The sequence below is a fragment of the Heptranchias perlo genome, chromosome 5 (assembly GCF_035084215.1).
Source record: "Heptranchias perlo isolate sHepPer1 chromosome 5, sHepPer1.hap1, whole genome shotgun sequence".
Lineage (NCBI taxonomy): Eukaryota > Metazoa > Chordata > Chondrichthyes > Hexanchiformes > Hexanchidae > Heptranchias > Heptranchias perlo.
Genome location: NC_090329.1, coordinates 125425725 through 125447348, shown reverse-complemented (window position 1 = coordinate 125447348; position 21624 = coordinate 125425725). Strand labels below are relative to the sequence as shown.

At 46.8% G+C, this 21624-nt stretch overlaps 1 protein-coding gene across 1 annotated transcript; it reads left to right on the top strand.

The window, feature by feature from the left end:
• On the top strand, positions 1–21119 carry LOC137321530 (uncharacterized). The gene is made up of 4 exons (XM_067983925.1): positions 1–184; positions 6440–6569; positions 13312–13486; positions 17196–21119. The coding sequence occupies exons 1-4, from the start codon at positions 41–43 to the stop codon at positions 17347–17349; spliced, it is 603 nt and encodes a 200-aa protein (XP_067840026.1). The 5' UTR covers positions 1–40; the 3' UTR covers positions 17350–21119.
• The last annotated feature ends 505 nt before the right edge of the window (positions 21120–21624 follow it).

The window sequence follows — 21624 nt, the reverse complement described above, 5'->3', positions numbered from 1 at the left end:
AGGGCCTGAGAGTCAATCAGTGCGTTCAACAGTGATCAGAATGGACACCAAGATGCTGAGACTCTGCTTAACTCTGTCTGTCCTACTCGGGCTTCAAATTACAGGAACAGGAGCAGATCAAGAGGTGGCTGATTTCTGCCAGCAGATTATCTGTCACCATCCCACACAAATAATTCAACGCAATGTAAGTAAAGTTTAACATCAACCGTTTGCTGGCACATTTCTACCAGTTCATTTTTCTCTCTTCAGTAAGAAACAATAAAACATCGGACAGGATGAAGGATAGATAGTTTTATATCGGGAGAACCAGTAAGTTGCATAAATAGGAGAAGGAAATTGTCAAGGAATGGACAGAAAATGTGAATGGGCAAAACTGTCGTAGATGGAGTTCAATGTGGGGAAGTGTGAGGTTGTTCACTTTGTATCTGAGAAAGACAAATGAGAATATGTTCTTCATGGTGAGAGTCCAGGAGCTGAGGAGGAGCAAAGAAATTTAAAAGCTCGTGTACAGGTAAAAAAGAAATCAAAAGGGCTAAAGGAATGTTGGTCTTTATCTCAAGAGGGTTTGAATTCAAAAGTGAGGATGATGCTTCAGCTGTCCAGAGTCTTGGTCAGACCCCATCTGGAATATTGTGTTCAGTTTTGGGCACCGAACCTCAGGAAGGATCTATTGGCCCTGAAGGGTTGAATTATGAGGACAGGTTTTATAAACGTGCCTTATATTCCCTTGAGTTTAGAATGTTGAGTGGTGATCTAATCGAGGATTTTCAATTGATAAAGTGCTGCGATAGGGTAGATACAGAGAAACTATTTCCTCTGATTGGGGAATCCAGAACAAGGGGGAATAATCTTAAAATTAGATCCAGGCCATTTCGCTGTGAAATCAGGAAGGATTTTTTCACACAAAGTGCAGTGGAAATCTGGCACTCTCTCCCACAAAGTGCTGTCGATGCTGGGACAATTTAAATTGACTGAGACTGATCGATTTTTGTTCGGTGAGGGAATCAAAAGAACATAAGAACATAAGAAATAGGAGCAGCATTAGGCCAATCGGCCCCTCGAGCCTGCTCCGCCATTCAATAAGATCATGGCTGATCTGATCCTAACCTCAAATCTAAATTCATGTCCAATTTCCTGCCCGCTCCCCGTAACCCCTAATTCCCTTTACTTCTAGGAAACTGTCTATTTCTGTTTTAAATTTATTTAATAATATCGCTTCCACAGCTTCCTGGGGCAGCAAATTCCACAGACCTACCACGCTCTGAGTGAAGAAGTTTCTCCTCATCTCAGTTTTGAAAAAGCAGCACCTTATTCTAAGATTATGCCCCCAAGTTCCAGTTTCACCCATCCTTGGGAACATCCTTACCGCATCCACCCGATCAAGCCCCTTCACAATCTTATCTATTTTAATAAGATTGCCTCTCATTCTTCTGAACTCCAATGAGTAGAGTCCCAATCTACTCAACCTCTCCTCATATGTCCAACCCCTCATCCCCGGGATTAACCGAGTGAACCTTCTTTGTACTGCCTCGAGAGCAAGTATGTCTTTTCTTAAGTATGGACACCAAAACTGTATGCAGTATTCCAGGTGCGGTCTCACCAATACCTTATATAACTGCAGCAAAACCTCCCTGTTTTTATATTCTATCCCCCTAGCAATAAAAGCCAACATTCCGTTGGCCTTCTTGATCACCTGCTGCACCTGCATACTAACTTTTTGATTTTCTTTCACTAGCACCCCCAGATCCCTTTGTACTGCAGTACATTCCAGTTTCTCGCCATTAAGATAATAACTTGCTCTCTGATTTTTCCTGCCAAAGTGCATAACCTCACATTTTCCAACATTGTATTGCATCTGCCAAATCTCCGCCCACTCACCCAGCCTGTCTATATTCCCTTGTAGCTTTTTATATGTCCTCCTCACTCTCTACTTTCCCTCCCACCTTTGTATCATCTGCAAACTTTGATATGTTACACTCGGTCCCCTCCTCCAAATCGTTAATATAGATTGTAAAGAGTTGGGGACCCAGCACCGACCCCTGCGGAACACCACTGGCTACTGGTTGCCAGTCCGAGAATGAACCATTGATCCCAACTCTCTGCTTCCTGTTAGACAACCAATCCTCCACCCATGCCAGAATATTACCCCCAATCCAGTGATTCTTTATCTTGAGCAATAATCTTTTATGTGGCACCTTGTCGAATGCCTTCTGGAAGTCTAAATACACTATGTCCACTGGTTCCCCTTTATCCACCCTGTACGTTATGTCCTCAAAGAACTCAAGCAAATTTGTCAGACATGACTTCCCCTTCATAAAGCCAGGCTGACTTTGTCCTATTAAATTATGTTTATCCAAATGTTCCGCTACTGTCTCCTTAATAATAGACTCCAAAATTTTACCCACCACAGATGTTAGGCTAACTGGTTTATAATTTCCAGCCTTCTGCCTACTACCCTTTTTAAATAAGGGTGTTACATTAGCAGTTTTCCAATCTGCCGGGACCTTTGCCAAGTCCAGAGAATTTTGGAAAATTATTACCAAAGCATCCACAATCCCGACTGGCACTTCCCTCAAGACCCTAGGATGTAAGCCATCAGGTCCAGGGGATTTATCCGCCTTGAGTCCCATTCATTTACTGAGTACCAATTCCTTAGTGATTTTAATTGTATTTAGCTCCTCCCCCCCTCGAGCCCCCTGTTTGTCCAGTGTTGGGATATTCTTCGTGTCCTCTACCGTAAAGACTGAAACAAAATATTTGTTCAGCATTTTTGCCATCTCCATGTTTCCCACCATTAATTTCCCGGTCTCATCCTCTAAGGGACCGACGTTTGCCTTAGCCACCCTTTTTCTTTTTATTTCACTGTAGAAACTCTTGCTATCTATTTTTATATTTTTTGCTAATTTATTTTCATAATCTATCTTCCCTTTCTTAATCAATCCTTTAGTTACTTTTTGCTGTCTTTTGAAGACTTCCCAATCTTCTATCCTCCCACTAAGTTTGGCTTCCTTATATGTCCTTGTTTTTAGTTGGATACTATCCTTAATTTCTTAACTTAGCCATGGATAGCTGTCATTTCTTTTACACCCTTTTTTCCTCAGTAGAATATATATTTTTTGAAAGTTGTAAATTAACTCATTAAATGAACATACCTGCTCATGTACCGTCTTACCCTTTAATCTATTTTCCCAGTCCACTTCAATCAATTCCGCTCTCATACCATCATAGTCTCCTTTATTCAAGCTCAGTACGCTTGTTTGAGAACCAACCTTCTCACCCTCTAATTGGATATGGAATGTGACCATGTTATGATCACTCATTCCAAGGGGATCCTTAACGAGGACGTTATTAATTAATCCTGGCTCATTACACAGGAACAGGTCCAAGGTTGCCTGACCCCTTGTAGAATCAGTTACATACTGCTCAAGAAATCCATCCCTAATACACTCAATAAACTCTTCCTCAAGGCTGCCCTGCCCAATTTGATTTGTCCAGTTGATATGATAGTTAAAATCCCCCATAATTATTGCTGTTCCCTTCTTACATGCCCCGACTATTTCCTGATTAATACTTCTTCCAGCAGAGTTGCAACTATTAGGAGGCCTATATATTATGCCCACTAGTGTTTTTTCCCCTTATTATTCCTTATCTCTACCCAAACTATTTCATTGTCCTGATCCTTTGTCCCAATATCATTTCTCAGTATTACAGTGATTCCTTCCTTTATTAACATAGCCACCCCACCTCCCCTTCCTTCCTGCCTGTCCTTCCTGATTGTTAAATACCCTGGCATATTTAATTCCCAGTCATTGTCACCCTGCAGCCATGTTTCTTTAATGGCCACAAGATCATACCCATACGTAGTTATTTGTGCCATTAACTCCTCCATTTTGTTACAAATGCTACGTGCATTCAGATAAAGAACTTTCAAATATGTTTTGTGACACTTAGTTCCTGCTTTTTCCTTTTTTAACACTTTACCTTTTACTCCATACCTTCTGTCCCTTCCTGACACGCTTTCCTCTGTCTCCCTGCTCAGGTTCCCAACCCCCTGCCACAGCTTTGATGCTGGGTTAATCGCCTTATGCCTTCTAGTTTTTATTTTATCTGTCATGCCTAAAGTACACTTTCTTTCCGCTGCTCTATGCTTTTCCCTTTCACTTGTTCTTGAACAACTGTTTGTGCTATTTGTATCGTAGATTTCCCCTGGGTCTTCCCCTCTCTTGTATCAAGGGATATGGAGCAAAGGTGGGTAAATGGAGTTGAGGTACAGATCAACCAAGATCAAATTGAATGGCAGGACAGGCTTGAGGAGCTGAATGGCCCACTCCTGTTCCTATATTCCTGCTCTCATTGTTTACTTGACAGAAACCTCAGAGAAACGGCATAAATAGCAGTTTACACAATTTCTCCAGATATACACTGATCACCAAATTTACAGAGGTGGAAGTGTCAGGGGAAGAGATGTCAGTGCTGGGGACTGGAATGTTCTCCACAATTCAGATGGTCCCAGTCAGCATCAAGTACTCCTGGACCGGCTGTAACACAGACAGCTGCAGAGTAAAGTCCCAACTGGAACCTCAGCCCAAAGTTCACAAGAGCAACCACTCCTCCACCAGTTGGACATTTCCATTTCTCACAACACTTGATCTTTTCCCCACTCTGAGTCAGATTATCAATGAGTGGACAGTTTGAGCCATTCTATCATCTGGATCCACCCCCTCTAGGAACTGGGTCTAAACTCCACAAACTCCTCTCAGGAGGCAGGTTGGTCACTAAATCTTTCAAGGAGGCTTTGGGCCTCCACTTTAAAAGGTTTTGCGATTCCAACACCTGGGGGCCGGGAATTCCGGGCCTTCTCCTTCAAGTCCCTTGAGAGGAGGTGAGAAAGCCCAAAACTGCAGGTAAGTGCCTTTATACCACTGCTTGTGGGCCTGGAGGAGCAGGACTACCTGCAGGAGTACCTTCAGCAACCCCCAACGATTGCGAGCCACCCCCCCACAATGATCGCAAGCCCCCCAAATTTTTGCGACCCCTGTGATGACCCCTGATCCCGAACCCCGCCCTCGGTGACTGAGCCCCCAGTGACTGACACCCAATCACCCCTCCATAACCCCCAATCCCGACCCCCGCCCTTGGTGACTGAGCCCCCAGTGACTGACACCCAATCACCCCTCCATAACCCCCAATACCCCTCCCGATGACTGACCCCCGATGACTGAGCCCTGATGGCTGAACCCCTCCCCAATGACTGATCCCCACATGACCCCCGATCTCCCCACCAATGACTGACCGTCCCCCTGATGACAGACCTCTGATGACTGACCCCCACCTCCGATGACTGACTTCCCACCAGCTGACCCTCATGCCTTCCGATAAACCTCATGCCCACCCATGCCCCCATGCCCACCCATGTCCCTAGGCCCACCCTAGGCCCTCATGTCCACCCATGCCCCCATGTCCACCCATGCTCCCATGGCCCCACATGCCCCCAGGCCCATCCATGCCCCCATGCCCACCCATGCCCCTAGGCCCACCGTTGGCTCCCATGCCCACCCATGCCCCCAGGCCCACCCATGCCCCTCTGCCCACCCCTGCCCCCCTGCCCACCCATGCCCCCAGGCACATTCATGCCCCCAGGCCCACCCATGCCCCCACAACCATCAATGCCCCCCTGCCCACCATTGGCCCCAAGCCCACCCATGCCCCCATGCCCACCCATGCCCCCAGGCCCATCCAAGCCCCCAGGCCCACCCATGCCCCCATGATCATCCATGCCCCCCTGCCCACCCTTGGCCCCAGGCACACCCATGCCCCCCTGCCCACCCATGCTCCCATGGCCCCACATGCCCCCAATCACCGCACCCATCCATACAATCTAAGACTTACCCGAACACTTATCTGATGAGGTCCTCTTCTTTGCTCTGCTCCCGTCCGACAGAGACCAGCCTGTCAATCAGTCAGGCCTGTCAGACGGCAAACCGACTAAAATAAAAAGACATCTGTCCTTTTGTCAAAATCGTAACGATGCCCGGGAAACCCGTACTTCCGGATTTTCTGTCCTCAATTCGAACCATCCCCCGCCCCCTTCCCAGCTCCGGGCAAAAATCCTGGCCGTGGTCATGTGCACCCATTCAGTGTTGAAATCTTTTAATGATGTTCTCGATGTTTTTTATTGAAAACCTAATTGGAAGGACCAAGGTCCATAGTGCAGGACAGCACCAAGGGTGAAAGAGTGAGAGAGAAAGGAAAGTGAATCAGGAAGTGTTGATGCCAGGAGTCCCATCAAAAGCTCTTAACTCTCCTTAAAGCCCAGTCCATCCAGAACATGAATACTGCTGCCACACCTGGGCCCCTGGGATAGTCCTCTCAACATAGATGTGTTTCAGTAACTGTACAGTTGTGCCATGTGGTGATATCTTTCCTCTTGTTACCTTAGAATTATGAAGAGATGGAATTTCCAACCTTCCAATGGGTTGAAACAGATGTTAGTGGGACGGATATGAAGACTGCATTAAAGACCGGCCTGGAAAAACTTTTGAAATATTCAAATTTATCGAATGCTGCAGGTACTTTCGATGTTCCTTCAATGTAACAGCACAGAATGTAAAGCAAGGCTTTGTTGTTTGACCTGTTTATTTGAAACTCCTGTACAGAGAGATACATTGGCCCCAGAATTCCATGTTTGGCATTCCAGGTGGTTGGGCTGGGATTCTGCACCCTGGAGCCCTCCAACTCTCACCCCTGCTAGAGCTTGGAGGGGTCAATGGGAGGGGTCCTCATTTATGTGGGACCATTGGGCGGATGTACCAATTGAGGTGCTTCATTGGTGCCCATCTAGCCCTGTGCGACCAGAATCTGGGCAGCGCCCCACATGGAGGGGTGAGATGCCAAGCCCTTGTGCTCAACCCCAGTCATGGCTTCAATCAGGCCCCAATTGTGGGGGGCCACCCACGGTGTAATTCTTTTCAAAAGGTGGGAAGTGGTGTTCCACAAGGATCGGTGCTGGGACCACTGTTGTTCACCATTTACATAAACGATTTGGATTGGGGAAGTGGATGTACAATTTCAAAATTTGTGGACGACATCAAATTGGGGGGTACGGTTAATATCAAGGAGGAGTGTGAAAAAATACAGGAAGACATTCGTAAACTTGTGGAATGGGCATGGAATGGGCAAATGAATTTCAATGTAGGTAAGTGTGAGGTATTACATTTTGGTAGGAAGAATAAGAGGCCACATATTGCTTGGGTAATGGGAAAAATTGGATAAGTGTCCGTTCTGGGCGATGGTACCTCCCTCCCCCTGACGGACCCTACGCAGACAGCACGTGAACTGCGTGCTGCCTGATACTTACCATGAAATCTCCGTGCAGCAAGCGCAGCCCTCGCTGCTGAGAGGCTGCACGGAGAATGAGGAAGTTGGAAATGGGGTGTGCACAGCGCAGATCATCAGCAGCCTTCACTACTTCATGGTGCAGGCACATTTCAAATGGCAGGTACACAGCCATGTAGGAGAAGGGCGAATGGCATTGCGAGTAGCTGCACCAGCAAGAGAGCAGGCTCCACAATTCTCGGACGATGCTCTGGAGGCCCTGCTGGAAGGTATGGACCAAAGGAGGGCAGGCATGTACCCACAGGGTGGCCGGAGATTTTCTTGACTACAGCTGTGTAGGCATTGGCAGCCTGTGGCACAGGAGGTGAATGCCAGGAGCATTGCACCATGCATGTGGGTGCAGTGCTGCAAGAAATGTGATGATTTGACACGATTGGTCAAGGTGAGTGAATGCAAGTGTCAAGTGGCACATTCTACCAACTGCACCAATACTCCATGCACGACACCTCCCGTCACCCACCCACCCACCAACAAACACTGCCCATCCATACGCAATGCTGCATCTCGCCCGCACATAATACCACACTTGCAGGCCACACAACCATCACTCAAGTCACACAAACTAGCAGCTATTTGACCATGACAGGCACATCACTCACGCTCCTTGCAAGACACGCACTGACACACTGTCCTCTGTCTTGCAGGAGAAGGTGGCGTATAACACCCGGCAGCAGAAGGGACTGAGGCTGGACAGGCACATCTGCACGTCCTCACCCCTCTAGAGGAGACGGTGCTGCAGATCATTGGGCGGGCCGTCGCTGCAGCCGTTACAATGTGCCGCGGTGGAGGTCCTGGTCAAGGGGGTCACTGCATATCTAATGATCCTTCTCCTTTTCCATATCTCCCTCCTCCCATAATCTTTTCTGACTCACGTGCTGCACATGCTGCCAGCACACACCTCTTACTTGCTCCTCTCTCCACTCCACAACTCAACCTGATTCCTTTTGTTATTGCATCTACCCAAGAACATGTGACGACACCCGAGGAAGAGGAGGAGGAGGAGGAAGAGGAAGAGGGGGAGGAGGACGAGGGGGAGGAGAAGGATGGGGACACTGAAGCGACACCATCACTCGATCTGACACTTGCTTCCACCAGCTCAGAGACTGACACTGTACATCCTTTAGAGGTTAGGTCAGAGGAGGGATCTGCAGGTGGTGAGACACCGAGCACAAGTGCACAGGAGCCAGGCTACAGAAGACGGCTGATGGGCGTACACCACCAAATGCTTGGGGCAATGGAAAGCCTGCCAGAAAGCCTGTGCATAATGAGAAGGGGCATGGAGGAGTCCAGCTCCAACTTGGCGCAGGGCTTTGCGCAGAGCTTGGAGCCCATCCTTTCCAACATGGAACGGGTGGTCACCTCCATCAGTGCACCTGTGGGACTCATCATGATGCAGCGTCTGATGACTGGTGTCACAGCATCCATTGCAGCACAAACATCTGCCGTCCAAAGTCTGACTGCTGCATTGGAAGCTCAGACTGCTGCATTGGAAGCTCAGACTGCTGCATTGGAAGCTCTGACTGCTGCTATCATGGCTCTGGGGACCACTGTGGAACGGGGCTTCCAGATCATACCAGCAGTCCAGCAATCCGTTCTCCAGCCGGCCACCAGGATTGCTGAGGCGCTGCCCCGGGAGAGTGGCAGTGGCACCATGGCAGTTGGACCTGCTGTCCTCTCTCAGGACAGCAGCATTCCTGCTCCCACCCCTGCCACTCCGCCAGTGTCCCTGTTGTTGCCTGTCGGCCAGCCAGGCCAGACTGCTGCAGCCCATGGTGAGATGGTGCAGTCTGAAGCCGAGCCCTCCCGGCCCAGAGCTGCTGGAGATCATCCTCCAAGGCCATCTGGACATTCCTCCATTGAAAGCCAGCAGCCTTCCACCATCCATGCTCCAGCCACTGGGGAAGCACCACGTAGGAGCACCAGGATAGGTCAAGGCACATGAACAACAGGCACTAAGGGAATGCACAAGGGTGAATAGTTCTGTTATGTTTGCATAATTTAATTTATTAATCCATAAATGAGAGTTTGATTTTGCATTTGGTGGTGGTTTTTATTCATGCAATGAGCTGTGAGGGACACCAATGTGTAATCTGATGAAGGGCGATTTGATTGTCTTGCGAGAGGGGACAGGTGTGGAGTGTAGGACTGTTGTGAGTTGGGGCATGTAGTTCTAATTATTGATAGCGGACACGGATCAGGCGAGCACGCACAGCCCTTGCAGGCAAGGCTTGTGGTTCTGGCTGCGTCCTTGCGCCTTCCTCCACCTCTTCCTCCTCAGCTTCCTCCTCCTCCACTTCTGGCTCAGGATCTTCTGCAGTCATTGGTGGCAAAGGCTAGTCCCTCATGATGGCGAGGTTGTGCAGCATGCAGCAGACCACCACAAATCTGCCCACCCACTCAGGAGAGTACTGCAGGGCTCCTCCAGACTCGAGGCAGAAGAAGCATTGTTTGAGGAGGCCTATGGTGTGCTCCACGATGTTGCGTGTGGCAGAATGGCTCTCAATGTAGGCCTGCTGTGCACGTGTGCGTGGGTTCCTGACTTGTGTCATGAGCCACGTCATGAGGGGCGAGGCCTTGTCGCACAGTAGCCAGCCTTTGACTTGCCGAGGCAGATGAAAGATAGCTGGCACGTTGGACTGCCGCATTACGAAGGTATCGTGACTGCTCCCAGGGTAGCGGGCATCGACCTCCAAGATGCGATGCGTGTGGTCTCGCACCAGCTGCACGTTGAGGGAGCGGAAGCCCTTTTGGTTGACGAAGAGAGGCGACTTGATGTGCGGGGCACACAGGGCAATATGTGTGCAGTCCATGGCACCCTGCACCATGGGGAAACCAGCAATGCGGGCAAATGCCTGTGCTCGCTCGTTCTGATTGACTCTGTCAAAGGGGGAAGGTGCTGAACCTGTTCCTCATGTGGTACAGTGCGCCTGTGACCTCCCTTATACAGCAGTGCACTGCATACTGCGAGATGTTGCACATGTCGCCAGCAGAGGCCTGAAATGCTCCTGAGCCGTAGAAATTCAGTGCCATGGTGATCTTCGCAGCCACAGGCAATGCTGTCCTCGCCCTGCTCTGAGGAGGCTGCAGTTGTGGCCGCACCAGTTGACAGATCTCGGTGACGGCTCACTTGGTGAACCCTCAGGCTTCGGATGCAATCCTCCTCGGCCATGTTGAGGTAAGAGAATTGATCGCGGAAGGCCCTCATTGGGTAGGGCCTCCTGCTCAGTGCCCTGTGCCTCCTCGTCCTCCGTCTCCTCGCAGCTTGACCTGCTGGGCGTGGTCTCTCTGCATGCTCCCAATCATGCTCAATGCCCAACGGGAACCCTAGCAGACCACCCATGGTTGGCAGGAATGTTGTCCCACCAAGGTTGTAACTTTCCAACCCGTAAGGCAATACCTGCCAAAGCTCTCTCAACAAGAATAGGGAGCTTCAAAAAACACTTCCTACTCCTCCAGCAGCCAGAAGCAATAATCCAGCAACTAACTTGCAACACCTGCATGGCCCTTTAAATATCAGTGGTGGGGGGTGCTGCAGGCACTGGAAGAAACATTTAGATGGTCGGGGATAAGACTGTGCGTTGAGTTGAGCGTTAAGTTCCAAAATTGTGTGTATCACTTGAAATCAGCATTGCACACTGTTTGCAGCCATTTTCTCCCTACTTTACATGCTTCCAGCGTCCGGTATTAGAGCATGCGCGAACTCCGATACCAAGATGGCATCTGGTGCACATCACGCAGGAAACGTGCGTGCGCATCCAAGACGCCATCTTGGATGTCGGAGAGGCCGTGTAGCGCCGAAACAACGAGCGCTACACGGCCCAATTCAGCGCCTCAAGAGTCTAAATGGGGTGGAGTAGCAGAGAGATCTGGGGGCACAGATACGCAAGTCACGAAAATTGGCGATGCAGGTTAATAAGGTCATAAAAAAAGCAAACCAAGCACTGGGGTTCATTTCTAGAGTGATAGACTTGAAAAGCAGGGAAGTTATATTAAACTTGTTTCGAACCGTGGTTGGACCGCACTTGAAGAACTGTGAACAGTTCCGGTCTCCATATTATAGAAAGGTTATAGAGGCATTGGAGAAGGTACAGAAAAGATTTACTGGGATGATACCAGAACTGAGAGGTTATACCTATCAAGAAAGATTGAGCAGGCTGGGGCTCTTTTCTCTTGAAAAGAGAAGACTGAGGGGTGGCCTGATAGAGGTCTTTATGATGATGAAAGGGTTTGATAGGGTGGACGAAGAGAAGATGTTTCCTCTTGTGGGGGAGACCAGAACTAGGGGTCATAAATATAAGATGGTCACTGATAAATCCAATAGGGAATTCAGAAGAAACCTCTTTACCCAGAGAGTGGTTAGAATGTGGAACTCGCTCCCACAAGGAGTAGTTGAGGTGACTAGCATAGATGCATTTAAGAGGAAGCGAGATAAACACATGAGGGAGGAGGAAATAGAAGGATTTTCTGATAGGATTAGATGAAGTGGGGAGGGAGGAGGCTCGTGTGGATCATAAACACCTGCATGGACCTGTTGGGCCGACGAGCCTGTCCTTGTGCTGTACATTCTATGTATTTCTATGTATAAAGAAATTGTTGTGTTTGGGAGTGCTGGCCCCTTTTTTATTCTTAGTTCTCGGGCATCATGGATAAGGCTGGTATTTCTTGCCCATCCCCAGTTTCATTAAACTGTGTGGCTTTCTACGCAAATTCAAAAGGGCAGTTTAGAGTCAACCACATTGGTGTGGGACTGGAGTCACAGATATCTGAGACAGGGTAAGGACAGCAGATTTCTTTCCCGAACAGACATTTGCCAACCAGTTGGATTTTTACGACAATCCAATAACTTCATGGTCACTTCTTCTGATACCAGCTTTTTGATTTCCCAAATTTTAAACAATGAATTCAAATTCTCAAACTTCAGTAGTGGGATATGAGGTCACGTCCTCCCGATTATTAGCCCAAGGCTCTGGATCACTAGCCTACTAACAGCCCCACTACACCACCGTATCCTTCCCAGGAATGGACTCCTCTGGTGGAGCCCACATGGACCTTGTGGAGGCCGATACATCTCATCTCTCTCAATGTACAGGATACCACTGAACCACCATGTCCTGTTTGAGACTCGGTGGGAATTCTTGGCTCAGGGAGTCCACAGCAACTTTCCACCTGTCATGTTGAAGCCACTGGAAGCACATCTCGTAGGAGTAGTAGAATAGGTCAGGTGACATTTAAGAAAGGCAGTATAGGCTCACACCTGGGTGATAATTAGTTTGTAGACATTTGTCTCAGACAGTCAAATGCTAAACCTTTTTGAAATCTTTGTGTGCAGTGTGTTCCTGTAGTAGCTGGTGACCCTGCAATGTCAGGTGACATGAAGATCAATGTTGGTGTTTGGGCAGATGTAGTTTATTGGAGGGTGGAAGGACTGGGATTGTTGGTCATGACTGTTAATGCAGGATTTGTTCAGCTGAAACACACTTCAATGAGCTGCTGCTCAATGACTCTGGCTATGAGCTGGTGTTGGAGCCCTCCCTCTTCCTCACTATCCTCAATGTCAACAGTATCGTCTCACTAATCTCACACAATGTCCTCGTTCAATGTTGGCTCTGGGACCTGGAGTCTATAATACAGGAAGAAATGACTCCATATTTGGAGATTCATAATTTAATCAGGGCCAGTCAGCACAGGTTTCTAAATGGCAGGTCAAACCTGACCAACCGTCTTTGAAATAATAACAGAGAAGACGGATGAAGGAAATGCAGTGAATGTGGTTGATATGGATTTTAAAATGCATTTGATAAGGTACCATGTGAGTGTCTTCACCCTGCCCCGTCCTGTAACTCCTGACTCACCATGAGCAATGCCACAGGTGATCTGCCAGTAGAATGCTATAACAGTGTTTTTCTTTGTCTGCAGAAACAATTGTTCCTGTCTCTGCTCCTTGGGTGATAAAAGGATCATTGCTGAACGACAAAATACAACGGGAATTCCAGGTCTATCTTTATTTATCACCTTTGGTCCACAGTCCACCTGAACCAAAAGATCCAACAGTTCTAATATCGACTTTTCCTCCTTTTAATTTTTACATCAGGTCAGTCGAGTTGATGGTTTGTTGTGATTGATATTTATTAAAATTTCCTGTCTTCCAACATCACTCAACCTGTAGTAAGACTGTGATTAACGGGCTGGTCCAGTCAGGTGGGGACGTTGGCCAACATTGATCATGTAATGAGGTTGTTCATGTCTCACATCCTTCAGTTCCTTCTTCTGAGGACACGGCTGGACCTCCACACTCACATTACTCAGGTTCATCTGGAGCACTGGACATGGCGGACCCACAATTCCTCGGGACACGATCCCAGGATGTGAAATCCATACCTTGTAACTAAAGTAGTTGGGCTTTTCTCTGCTGGATTGTCCCATTAGTATTAGACTCCTCTATTGTAACAATAATGGGGCCGGCTCCTGTATTTCAGATATTCTCACACGCACCACATTCTGTATTTTTGGGAAACACTTTCACTTTCTTTGATCAGTTCCGCACCCAAAATCTAACATAATTTCATTGAGATGTTGGATGTTCTAATCTACTGTAATTATTTTAAATCATTTTAGTTAAGGAGGAGGAGTGTGTAAAATTAGATGGGATAAACATAGTGAGAGAGTAATTATTAAGGGGTTTAGCATCTTTGAGTCTAGATAAATTGCCAGGCCCGGATGAAATTTATCCCATGCTGTTAAGAGAAGCCAGGGAGGAAATAGCAGAGGTTCTGACCATCATTTTCTGATCCTCCCTGGCTACAGGCGTGGTGCCGGAGGATTGGTGGAATGCAAATGTTGTACCATTGTTTAAAAAGCGATAGAGGGATGGACCGAATAATTACAGGCCAGTCAGTCTAACCTCGGTGGTGGGCAAATGAATTCTGTGAGACAGTATAAACCGTGATTTCGAAATGCACGGATTAATGAAGGACAGTCAACATGGATTTGGAAATGGAAGGTCATATCTGACTAACTTGATTGAATTTATTGAGGCGGTAACAAGGAGAGTCGATGAGAGTAATGCATTTGATGCGGTCTACATGGATTTTAGAAAGGCTTTTGACAAGGTTCCACATGGCAGACTGGTCAAAAAAAGTAAAAGCCATGGGATCCAAGGGAAAGTGGCTAGTTCGATCCAAAATTGGCTCAGTGGCAGGAAGCAAAGGGTAATGGTTGATGGATGTTTTTGAGACTGGAAGGCTGTTTCCATTGGGGTTTTGCAAGGCTCAGTACTGAGTCCCTTGCATTTCGTGGTATATATTAATGATTTGGACTTGATTGTGGGGGGCTTGATCAAGAAGTCTGCAGATGATACAAAAATTGACCGTATGGTTGATAGTGAGGAGGAAAGCTGTAGACCACAGGAAGATATCAATGGACTGGTCAGGTGGGCAGAGAAGTGGCAAATGGAATTCAATCCAGAGAAGTGTGAGGTAATGCATTTGGGGAGGGCAAAGAAGCCAAGGGAATACACAATAAATGGGACGATACTGAGAGGTGCAGATTAAAAAACAGGACCTTGGAGTGCATGTCCACAAATCCCTGAAGATAGCAGGACAGGTTAGATAAGGTGGTTAAAAAGGCATGTGGGATACTTTCCTTTATTAGCTGAGGCATAGAATATAAGAGCAGGGTGGTTATACGAGAACTGTATAAAACATTGGATAGGCCACAGCTTGAGTACTGTGTACAGTTCTGGTCACCACATTACAGGAAAGATGTGATTACACTGGAGAGGGTACAGAGGAGATCTACGAGGATGTTGCCAGGGTTGGAGAATTTTAGCAATGGGAAATGATTGGATAGGCTGGGATTGTTTTCTTTGGAACAAAGGAAGCTGAGGGGAGATTTAATTGAGCTATATAAAATTATGACGGGACTAGATAGAGTGGATAGGGATATTTCCCTTATCAAAGGAGTCAGTGACTGGGGGCATAGATTTAAAGTAATTGGTCGAAGGATTAAAGGGGAGAGGAGGAGAATTGTTTTCACCCAGAGAGTGGTGGGGATCTGGAACTTACTGGCTGAAAGGATGGAGGAGGCAGAAACCCTCAACTCATTTAAAAAGTACTTGGAAGTGCACTTGAAGTGCCGTAACCTACAGTGCCTCGGACCAAGTGCTGGAAAGTGGGATTAAACTGGATAGCTCTTTTTCGGCCGGCATTGACATGATGGGCTGAATGGCCTCCTGTGCCATAAGTTTCTATGATTCAATGATCTGCTCTCTTCTGTTCACAGTCATGAATTACACGGTTCCAGTGTTACCGCCCACCCTCCAGTGCCCTGTGGAGGGGATATTTTCCACATATGTGTCTGGACGATGAACGTCAGTGTGATTTCCTGATCAGAGGGAGCACCAGAACTGGGCCCAGTCATTTCCTCACTCCACATTCACCAACTCACACTGTCAATGAGGGTCACGACACAGCATGATCCCCGATGTGGACAGTGTCCTCCTCTCTGTCAGTGCACCTTTCGTTAGGAGCTGTGGTGTTATTTTATCGTCAGTGGAGTTTCCACGATGGGTTATTCCCTGTGAGGAGTGGAGATCGGAGGGAGTGTGTTTGGGAGATAAAGGGCCATCAGGGCCTGATTTACTGTTCAGAAAAAATGTCAGAAAATCCGAGGCTTCAGGCCTGTGATTTCCCAACCTGTGCTCCTCGTCACTCGTCATTCACTCAAAGAGCTGCCGATCAGAGAATCAGCCCTCTTATATAAATAGATCAGAGAGAGTGGAAGTGTTTCCTCTAAAGTACAGAATGTGGTGTATGAGTTGTTTCGGAGATAGAAATGAAGGCTGGGTACGGATCATTCTTTCTTTAGGTTGGCAGTATGTGGTCGAGTTGTTGTGTGAGATTTACCTACTCCAGATTATAATTAATACAATAATTACAACAGCTCTCAAAGGGCTGCTAGCGGCCATTGAAGTTGCATCTTATGTGGGTGCAGAATGATCCCATTCAACGATCAGGTGCTGGTGGGCCTGGTTCAGGAGGTCCTCCAGCAAAGGGAGACCTTATTTGGAGGAGAGACCTCCCAGCAATAAAGAGAACTGCAGAGCACCACGGTTGGAGATGACACAGTGCATCAATGCAGTCTCACTTGTGGCCCCAACCTGGCAGCAGGTGAGAAAGGAGATCTTGGTTTCTGTGAACGTAAGTGTGTAAACTAGTGACATCACTTCCAGAGATTGACTTTCCAAGTTTCTTTATTGCTTCTCAATTGCTGCAGCATCACGGAGGGGGAACGCAGGACACTTTAAGAACTGCCGATCCCTGTAAATGCCCAGAAATGCTCATTCTCTTCTGTTTCTCTTGGCCATTTTGCCATATCACAGTGCTGCCCATGTTAGCAATTAATAGATTAAGTATAAAGCACCAGAGATATGACACCAGCACAAGGCTCCATGTTCACACACTCACATCAGGTGGTTGTTGTCCTGTTAACACCTTCTCAGCATCCCCTCAGCAGAAGTTTCAGGCAGGAGTGAGGTCACCAAAGCTGTGACCTTTGAGTCCTTCTGAGGGGAGGGTCATCAGGTTTATGAGGGTGGGGGAATAAAGGGACTGAGGGAGGGGGAATTCAGAGGCCTCCCAATGGTGAGCATCCTTTGATTTTCATCACTTGGGGGTATTTCTGTGTCCCTGTGTACCAATTCCAGAGGGAGTGATGAGACCATTTCCCTTTCAATATATTTTGATAAGTTTTGACAGGAGAAATAAAAATCTAAAGTATCTTTATTCTTATTTGTTTTGCAGGACTTTCCGGCATCACAACCAAGAGGATGGCAGCCTCATCAATGAATTCATAAAGGACTTGGACCAAGACAAACGTTCCTTTTACAGGAAGTTCTTTTACATCGGATGGTATAACACACGTGGGCTAAAGCAAATTGCTTTTTTGAAGAAATGAAACAGAGCTTCTTTCTGAAAGGTTCTGTTACCTTTACAGACATCAAACAGTGAGATGTGCTTAACTCTATTTTTAACTTTAATTTGAGCGTTCCATGAAGTATACACTGGATTTAACCATGTGCCTGTGTCAGTATTGGGATTTTGATAGATTCCCCCCAATGCCCCACACGAGTTCTCCCACCCACACTGCTGCATTGTGAGGTGGAGCTTCTTTATTCAGAATTATTCAGCTGCATTAATTGCAACAGTGAGGTTTGCTTTGCCATTTTCTGTTTTGTATTTTACATTCACTGTTCACATTATTTGGATTTGTCCGATGAGTCTAACCAATGGCTCTTTCCAGGTGCCCAGTTCAATGTATCACCACTTGTCATCCTGTGACAGATAGTCCCTGGTTTTCACCGGGGGATGGACCTCCTTGACATTCCCCAAATATGTTGGGGAGCCACCTGATCGTCCACCCACACGTTAACCAGACATTTAGCTCCGACCCTGGCAGATCTGACTGCCCCCGGGAGAGGAATCCTGGCTGCTGTTGTTCCTTTTATTCATAGAATCATAGAGTAATAGAAAGCTTACAGCACAGAAGTAGGCCATTTGGCCCATCGAGTCCACGCCAGCTCGATGCTTTTTTAACCGCTTTCTCAACCTGTCCTGCCACCTTCAATGATTTGTGCACATATGCCCCCAGATTTCTCTGTTCCTGTACCCCTTTTAGAGCTGTGCCCTCTCATTTATATTGCTTCTCCTCGTTCTTCCTACCAAAATGTATCACTTCGCTTTTTTCTACGTTAAATTTCATCTGCCACGTATTCATGTTGCTACTGCCCCCTTTATTCCACGGGCCGCAATCTTGATGATAAGCCTACAATGCGGCACTTTATCAATCGCCTATTGAAAGTCTACATACACCGCATCAACCGCATTGCCCTCATCTACCCTCTCTGTTACCTCATCAAAAAATTCTATCAGGTTAGTTAAACACGAGTTGCTTTTAATAAATCCGTGCTGGCTTTCCCTAATCATTGCACACTCATTCAAGTGACGAGTAATTCTGTCCCAGATTATCGTTTCTAATAGTTTCCCCACCACTAAGGTTAAACTGACTGGCCTATAGTTGCTGGGTTGACCCTTACACCCTTTTTGATACAAGGGTGTAACATTTGCAATTCTGCAGTCCTCTGGCACCACCCCCCGTATCTACGGAAGATTATGGCCAGTGCCTCTGCAATTTCCACCTTTAATTTCCTCAGCAACCTAGGATGCATCCCATCCGGACCGGGTGACTTATCTACTTGAAGTACAGCTAGCCTTTCTAAACCTCCTCTTGATCAATTTTTAGCCCATTCATTATATCAGCTCCATCTTCCTTTACTGAGACTCTGGCAGCATCTTCTTCTTTGGTAAAGACAGATGCAAAGTACTCATTTCGTAACTCGACCTCCCCTCTGCCTCCATGAGTAGATCTCTCTTATGGTCCCTAATCGGTTTATAATTAGGTGCACTCTTCAATTCCAAGTTATTTGCCAAACTCCCAGATTCATTGCTGACCAACCACTCTGAGGGGCAATTTTGGTGATCTACCAGCTGTGTAAGTGCGGAGAAACCACATTGAAGGAAAAAGGAGAATTACTCAGCCATTAATAGGAACCCCCTCCCTGCCACATTGAATCATTTCCCATTAGAGAAAGCAGGACAATAGCAATCTGGCCAATTATCGCCCCATCAACCTATTCCCAATCATCAGGAAAGTGATGGAAGGAGTCGTCACCGGTACCATCAGGTGCCACTGACTCATCAATAACCTGCTCAGTTTGGGTGCTGCCAGGACCACTCAGCTCCAGATCTTACTGCACCCATGGTCCAAACATGGGCACAAGCTGAATTTGTGAGGTGAGGTGTGAGTAACTGCCATTAACTTCAAGGCAGCATTTGATGAGTGTGGCACCAAGGAGCCCTAGTAAACCTGAGGACAGTCGACATTAGGGGAAAACTCTCCAGTGGCTGGAGTCATACCTGGCACAAAGGAAAATAGTTGTGGTTGTTGGAGGCAAATCATCTCAGTCTCAGGAAAACGCTGCAGGAGTTCTTCAGGGCAGCATCCTAGGTCCAACTATCTTCAGGTGCTTCATCTATGACCTTCCCTCCATCATAAGGTCAGAAGTGAGGCTGTTCACTGATGATTGCACAATGTCCAGTTCCATTCACAATTCCTCAGATAATGAAGCAGTCCATGTCCGCATGCAACAAGACTTGGACAATGTCCAGGCTTGGGCTGATAAGTGGCAAGTAACATTCGGGCCACACCAGTACTGGGCAATGGTCATCTCGAGCAAGGGAGAGACTAACCACCACCCCTTGAGATTCAATAGGATTACCATCACTGAGTCCCCCACGATCCACATCCTGGGGGGTCACCATGGCCAGAAACTCAGTAAGGATGGGTAATAAATGCCGGGATTGCCAGTAATGCTCACGTCCCGAGAATGAAAAATAATAAAAATAAAAAACAACGAATTTTGAAGAAAGAACCATTCAGCCAAATATGTATTTGTTTAAAGTTTCCACACTGCACAGACACAGGGCTAAATCCAGTTGTGCATGGGTGGTGGGCCCTGCTTTGGGTCAGAGGGATTAATCACTGCAGTAATTTCTCTTTTCTATAATCTTGCTTTAAATGAATCGTGCACAGACTGAGATTGAGATGGATCTGGTGGCAGATATAGTTCCAGGATGTTCTATCTTCACACAGCGATGGATTATGTTTCTGTTTATCCCAGTCATGCTGATCAGAACATTTAACGGTGATGTGAAAAGAGCCAATAGAAAATGGAAAGTGTTTCAGAGCACAGAGTATTGAAGTTGTTCCATGTGGAATCATGGAGTGGTCAGATGTGGGATCGTACCTGGGGTCTCTCACTCTGTGAGTTGCTGACCACAGGCAGAGACCAGGTGCTTCCACAGAGCAAGCTGTCACCAGGCCCCTCTCACACTCCTTTTGCTGCCCAGCACAAGTATGTCTTTCCTGGGCCAGATTGTCCACTCAGCCTCAAATATTCAGCAACTAACAACATAATTCATTCAGTTAAAGGGTTTAGACAGCATGATGTGCATTATACTGCAAGAGTTAGTTCAACACTGAATCATTTAATTACAATCGTATGTTTAAACTGTAAAGACGCAGTGTGTTTAACATTTGTAAAATGTCGAGGCTTTCATCGTGGAATATTGAAGAATTTCCTCCTGTGTTTAAATTGTTCTGTCTCCTGTACTCTGAGATATTAATAGGAATAGACTGTATAACAGACAGTGTCGACTGGACGCTGTGAACTGTAGGAAGAGCAATACATTCACTGGAGAAACCTGCTCATGGGGATCCCCTGTGTGAGGAGTAAAATATTCCCTTTTCCGACCATTCCTAATGTGCAAACACTGGACATTGTGTTAATGATGAGAAGAAAGGGAGTTTCTGAATCCAGTTTGACCGTACTCAGATCAGCACAAATCCAGAGACTGAAGATGGTATAAATTTCAGATTCAGATCTCCTCACACCTATACTGGGTGCTCACACTTGGAATATACACGGACTGAATCTGTGATTGAGAAAATGATCTATTCAGATATTGCTCCTGTTAACAGGCGGCCCATTCACAGGCTTCTCTTGTGGTGTAAATAATCCATTGTCTTCCAGCCTTTGTTTGTCTTTTGTTTTTTAAACTGCCGGGAATGTATTCTCACTGTGAAATAAAGAGGGTGATGCATCACAACACTTGGTCTCATGTTAGATTCTTGCTCAGAAATTAAACTGGTCACTGTTACATTGGAAGTAACATAATCGGCAGGAGAAGACCTTTGGTCCATCAAACCCTCCAATCCACACTATTCCCCTGGTGCATTTCTATAAGTGTTAAACCGTTCAGATCTGAGATTTATAACCCTTTTTAAAATTGATTCCGTAATTTAGGCTTGAGGCTCTACAATGAGACACTCCACCCCCAAAAGCCTCTTTGCAAAGGTTTACTCGATAGACATGAACAGATGATCGATTGCCAATCTGGGAGACACCAGTAATTTCACCAGCCTGGGCTAATTCTAGTTTGTGTGCTCCCGGGGGTGAACTCACAGAGCTGCTCAAAGTTTCCCATTTTCAACCCTCAATGCCTCAGGTATACGTGCCCACTGACACATCTACCCATTACATGATTGGGCCAAAAGAGTTAAACACAATTCCACACAAGGAGAAACTAATAAGTGAGTATATACCTTATCTAT

Coding starts and splice junctions, on each gene's coding strand:
- LOC137321530 (XM_067983925.1), top strand. CDS start 41: ATGGACACCAAGATGCTGAGACTCTGCTTAACTCTGTCTGTCCTACTC. Junction 185..6,439: donor CACAAATAATTCAACGCAAT/GTAAGTAAAGTT, acceptor TTGTTACCTTAG/AATTATGAAGAGATGGAATT. Junction 13,487..17,195: donor CCTTTTAATTTTTACATCAG/GTCAGTCGAGTT, acceptor TTTGTTTTGCAG/GACTTTCCGGCATCACAACC.